Source organism: Otolemur garnettii, unplaced genomic scaffold (genome assembly GCF_000181295.1).
Source record: "Otolemur garnettii isolate 467f Iridium unplaced genomic scaffold, OtoGar3 scaffold00050, whole genome shotgun sequence".
In the NCBI taxonomy this organism is placed as follows: Eukaryota; Metazoa; Chordata; class Mammalia; order Primates; family Galagidae; genus Otolemur; species Otolemur garnettii.
Genome location: NW_003852445.1, coordinates 7,883,579 through 7,889,391, shown reverse-complemented (window position 1 = coordinate 7,889,391; position 5,813 = coordinate 7,883,579). Strand labels below are relative to the sequence as shown.

General features: G+C 42.7%; 1 protein-coding gene across 2 annotated transcripts in view; it reads left to right on the top strand.

The window, feature by feature from the left end:
* Window positions 1-5,813, top strand: part of INO80 (INO80 complex subunit) — a 148,807-nt gene that overhangs the window by 42,809 nt on the left and 100,185 nt on the right. For both annotated transcript variants that reach the window (XM_023514274.1, XM_003791734.3), the window contains 2 exons: window positions 1,646-1,763; window positions 4,177-4,262. In XM_023514274.1, the coding sequence (XP_023370042.1) occupies window positions 1,646-1,763; window positions 4,177-4,262 (204 nt within the window). The remainder of the gene's footprint in view (window positions 1-1,645; window positions 1,764-4,176; window positions 4,263-5,813) is intronic.

Sequence of the window (5,813 nt, the reverse complement as noted above, 5' to 3'; positions counted from 1 at the left end):
CTCAAGCTGTCCCCCTGGGTAGAGTGCCATGGCATAGCTCACAGCAACCTCCAACTCCTGGGCTCAAGCGAGTCTCCTGCCCCTGCCTCCCAAGTTGCGGGGACCACAGGCGCCCGCCACAGCTGCCAGGCTATTTTTTTTTGGTTGCAGCCATCATTGTTGTTTGGCGGTCCGGGGCTGGATTTGAACCCGCCACCTTAGGTGTATGTGGCCTTAGCCACTTGAGCCACAGGCGCCAAGCCAGGATCAGAATACTTTCTATAAAACTTTAGATAATTTAGACTTTGGAGGCTGTATAGTCACTATTGCAACTACTCACCTTTGCCTATGTAATATGAAAGATACATAAATGAATAGGCATAGCTGGGTTTTAATAAAATTTTATTTACAAAAATAGGTCACAGATAAGACTTGACCCCATAAGTCATAATTTTCTGACCCCTGTTGTAGGGTTATTAGTAAACAATAAGTTATGCTATCTCAGACTGTATTCAGTTGTGGAGCGTATTTTTATTTATTTATTTATTTATTTGAGACAGTGTCTAAAACTGTCACCCTTGGTAGAATGCTGTGGCATCAAAGCTCATAGCAACCTGAAACTCTTAGGCTTAAGTGATTCTTTTGCCTCAGCCTCCAAAGTAGGTGGCACTACAAGGGCCTGCCACAATGCCTGGCTATTTTTTGTTATTGTTGTTGCAGTTGTCATTGTTGTTTTAGCTTGTCTGGCCACCTGCCAGCTTCAGTATATGTGACTGGAGGCCTACCCACTGAACTACAGGCGCTGCCCAATATTTATTTTTTTTTTGAGACAGAGTATCACTATGTCAAACTTGGTAGAATGCTGTGGCATCATAGCTCACAGTAACCTCAAACTCCTGGGCTTAAGGGATTCTCTTGCCTCAGCTTCCTAAGTAGCTGGGACTACAGGCGTCCACCACAACACATGGCTATTTTTAGAAGTGAGGTCTCACTCTGGCTCAGGCTGGTCTCAAACTCCTGAGTTCAGGCAATCCACCTGCTTCAACCTCCCAAGTGCTGGAATTACAGGTGTGAGCCACTGCACCTAGCTGGAACATATATTTTTTTTTTTTTTTTTTTTTTGAGACGGAGCCTCAAGCCATCCCCCTGGGTAGAGTGCCATGGCTTCACTGCTCACAGCAACCTCCAACTCCTGGGCTCAGGCGAGTCTCCTGCCTCTGCCTCCCAAGTAGCTGGGACTACAGGCGCCCACCACAACGCCCGGCTATTTTTTGGTTGTAGCCGTCATTGTTGTTTGGCGGGTCCGGGCTGGGGATTCGAACCCACCACCTTAGGTGTACGTGGCTGGCGCCTTAGCCGGTTGAGCTATAGGCTCCGAGCCTGGAACATATATTTTTAAAAAAATCTTTAAAACTATCCCATTGTAAAATCTGAACAGGACTTATACTCTCAAACGTTCAGTTTGAAATTAATTGAAAAATAATCACAGCATCTGATAGAATTAAAGTTGGTTGATGAGACATGTGCTTGGATTTCTTCACTTTCACACTTAAACTGGTGTCAGACAAATACACACATAGGCACCTTCAACTTTCTCTCACTTTTTCTCTTACAAACTCATTTCATTGCCCTATAGCTGTTTCAGTGGGGTTTTTTTTTTTTCCAGCTCTGGGCTCTCCTACATTTCATTATGCCAACATTATTTGATTCACATGAGGAATTTAATGAATGGTTTTCCAAGGACATTGAGAGCCACGCTGAAAACAAGTCTGCCATTGATGAGAGTGAGTACTATTATGAGTTTGCCTTCTTGCTTGCTATCTATCTACCTATGTAGGAACCACATAATTGTGTGTTTTCTTTTTTTTTTTACTCACCCCTATACTAACGAGGAATAATTATGTATTTTCTTCTATGTGATAAATTTTTCTTACAGTATACATAGAGGAGTCAAGGCACAAAAAGTTTTTTCTCTCATATAATAAATATTATTATTTATTCATTTTTATTTATTTATTTGAGAAAGAGTATCACTCAGTCGCCCTGCATTTAACTGCCTTGGCCTCATAGCTCACAGTAACCTCAAACTCTTGAGCTTGTCAAGTGATTCTCTGGTGTCAGCCTCCTGAGTAGCTGGGACTACAGGCACCTGCCAAGACACCCAGCTATTTTTAAAGTCAGAGTCTCACTCTTGCTCAGGCTGGTCTCCAACCCATGAGCTTAGGCATTCATCTGGCCTTGGCCTCCCAGAATCCTAGGATTACAGGTGTGAGCCACCGTGCCTGGCTATCATATAATAATTATGTTTTTTGTATATATTTAATAGTTAGGACAAGGACTAGTATAGGTGTTCGCTACTATCAACACCTATACTGAGCAGGCTAATTTATAAAGTACTACATTTTGGTTTGCAGGCTCCCCATTATCTACCTTGATCTTAAACATGTCATATTAGAATTATATTATTTGTGTAATGGGTCAAGGCCTTTTTTCTATCATAAAACTGAAACATATAGGAAGGGTTATTTTTGTTGATTTCTTTTTCTTTATATATATTAAGATTTGTTAGGCAGCACCTGCAGCTCAGTGGGTAGGGTGCCAGCCATATACATCAGGGCTGGTGGGTTCGAACCTGGACCCAGCCTGCTAAAACAACAATGACAACTGTAACAAACAAAAACAGCCGGACATTGTGGTAGGTGCCTGTAGTCCCAGCTACTTGGGAGGATGAGGGAGGAGAATCACTTAAGCCCAAAAGTCTGAGGTTGCTGTGAACTGTGAAGCCATGGCACTCTACCCAGGGTGACAGCTTGAGACTCTATCTCAAAAAAAAGATTTATTTCTTTTGTGAACATTCTTATCCTTGTTTATCAGTACTTTTTGCTATACTGAATTATATCTGCCTGCTTTTAAGTGCATTCTGGGTGTTTATTACATACATATGAGGTGAGATCTAACTACTAGAAAGTCCTTAAGTGATAGTACACTGCAAGCTAATTTGCTAACATCCTGTGAAAGATTATCTTCAGGGAACTTTAAGAGTTCTTAATGTATATGAGGTCCCCCCCCCCTTTTTTGAGACAATGTTTCACTCTGTTACTCAGGCTAGACTGCTGTGGCATCAACCTAGGTTTTTGTTCATTAAAAAATAATTTTTTTGGCTTGGCGCCTGTGGCTCAAGCAGGCCTCAGGCACCAGCCACGTACACCTGAGCTGACGGGTTCAAATCCAGCCTGGGCCCGCCAAACAATGATGGCTACAACCAAAAAATAGCCTGGCGTTGTGGCAGGTCCCTATAGTCTCAGCTACTTGGGAGGCTGAGGCAGGAGAATCGCTTGATCCCAGGAGTTGGAGGTTGCTGTGAGCTGTGATGCCATGGTATTCTACCCAGCGCGACGGCTTCAGGCTCTGTCTCCAAAAAAAAAAAATAATAAATAAATAATAATAATAATTTTTTTTGAGACAGAACCTCACCTTGTCACCCCTGGTAGAGTGCTATGGCCATAGCTCATAGCAACCTCAGACTCTTGGGCTCAAGCAATTCTCTTGCATCAGCTTCCCAAGTAGCTGGGATTGCAGTGCCCACTATAACGCCTGGCTATTTTTAGAGACCGGGTCTTGCTCAGCTGGGTTCAAACTCGTGAGCTTAGGCAGTCTGCGTGCCTTGGCCTTCCAGAATGCTAGGATTACAGGCATGAGGCACTGCACCTGGCCTGCGTCAACCTTGCTTACAGCAACCTTTACTTCCTAGGTTTAAGCAATCCTCTTGCCTCAGCCTTCCAACTAGCTTAGGCAATAGGGGCCCACCACAGTGCTCAGCTAATTTTCTATTTTTTAGTAGAGATAGGGTCTTGCTATTGCTCAGGCTGGTCTAGAACTTGTGAGCTGAAGTTGTCATCCTGCCTCAGCCTCCTTAAGTGCTAGGATTATAAGGGTGAGCTGCTGCACCTGGCTCTAAAAGTGAATTTTAGTGAAAATAGAGCCTAATGCATTTAACCAATTTATAATAGCAAGATGTTATAGAAAATGAAAATTCATTGATTTTCTATGTGAGCAGAATGTTCCAGTTTACTTTCAGAGAATCATTGAGCAAAAAGATGGTTGAAGGCATTAGTGAAAGATGAGCATAGCATTTGTTTTGATTGTTTGTATTAAATCAATATAATATATTATGTGGGGGGCCTTCTGATGTTTCAGATCAACTCTCTCGCTTACATATGATCCTGAAGCCATTTATGCTGAGGAGAATCAAGAAAGATGTGGAAAACGAATTGTCTGACAAGGTAAGAAAAGAAGACTTCATGTGTTTAAGCCTCATTGGGCATCAACTTAGGGTTCCTGGGTTTGGGACACTATTTTTATCTTGAGACAGAGTCTGTTGCCATGGCAAGAGCCTAGTTCACAGCAACCTCAGACTCTTGGGTTCAAGCAGTCCTCCTGCCTCAGCTGCCCAAGTAGTTGGGACTCAAAGTGCCCACCACAGTGCCCTTGTAATTTTTGTATTTTTAGTAGAGAAGGGTCTTACTCTTGCTGGTCTAGTTTTCCTGAGCTTAAAATGTAGCATGTGAGATACTCTTGCCTTGGCTTCCCAGAGTGCTGAGTTTACAGGCTTGAGCCATCACACTTGGCCTGGGAAACTTCTTGGTATATGTTTAGTTGAAGATTAATTAGAGTGTTTGAGTAAAGGCCTTTTTCTTTCTTTTTCTTTCTTTTTTTTTTTTTTTTTTGAGGCAGAGTCTTAAGCTGTTGCCCTGGGTAGAGTGCTGTGGGGTCATAGCTCACAGTAACCTCCAACTCAAGTGGTCCTCTTGCCTCCGTTTTTTTCTATTTTTAGTAGAGAGAGGGTCTTGCTTTTGCTCAGGCTGGTCTCGAACTTGTGAGCTCAAGCAATCTGTCCACCTTAGCCTCCCAGAGTGCAAGGGATTTATAGGCTTGAGCCACTGCGCCCAACTTGAGCAAAGACTTTTAAACTTGAGTGGATTAATAAGGACTTGAAATGAGGCAAGCAATCAAGGAAAATAATATCTTCTCTCTGTCCTTTTTTAATACTTTTTTAAAGTAGTTTTTTAACGGGAGAATTTTAAACATTGCAAAAGCAAAAAGAATAATAGTGTAATGAACTCCTTTGTACTCATTATTCAGTGTCAACAATGATCAAGTCATGGCTATCCCTACTTCTGTGGATTATTCGAAAGCAAATCCCAAATATCTTTTATTTCATTGATAAATACTTTCATATGTATTTTTAAAAGGTTTGGTCTTTTTAAAAACTAACCACGTCCCACTATCATCCCTACTAAAAAAGACAGTTCCATGATAATGTCACACATCTGATCAGTGCTCAGATATGCCTGTTCCTTATTTTTGTTTTGTTTTGTTTTTTTAAACAGAGCCTCAAGCTATCGCCCTGGGTAGAGTGCTGTGGCATCACAGCTCGCAGCAACTTCAAATTCCTGGGCTTAAGCAATTCTCTTGCCTCAGCCTCCCAAGTAGCTGGGACTACAGGTGCCCGCCACAGTGCCCAGCCATGTTTTGGTTGTAGTTGTCATTGTTGCTTGGCAGGTCCAAGCTAGATTCAAACCTGCCAGCTCTGGTATATGTGGCTGGTACCTTAGCCGCTTGAGCTACAGACGCCACCATGCCCGTTCTTTGTGCGTTTGTGTGTGTGTCTCTCTCTCCGTCTTTTAAAGAATTTGTTTTTTTTTGAGACAGAGCCTCAAGCTGTTGCTCTGGGTAGAGTGCTGTAGCATCACAGCTCACTGCAACCTCCAACTTCTGGGCTCAAGTGAGTCTCCTGCCTCTGCCTCCCAAGTAGCTGGGACCACAGGCGCCCG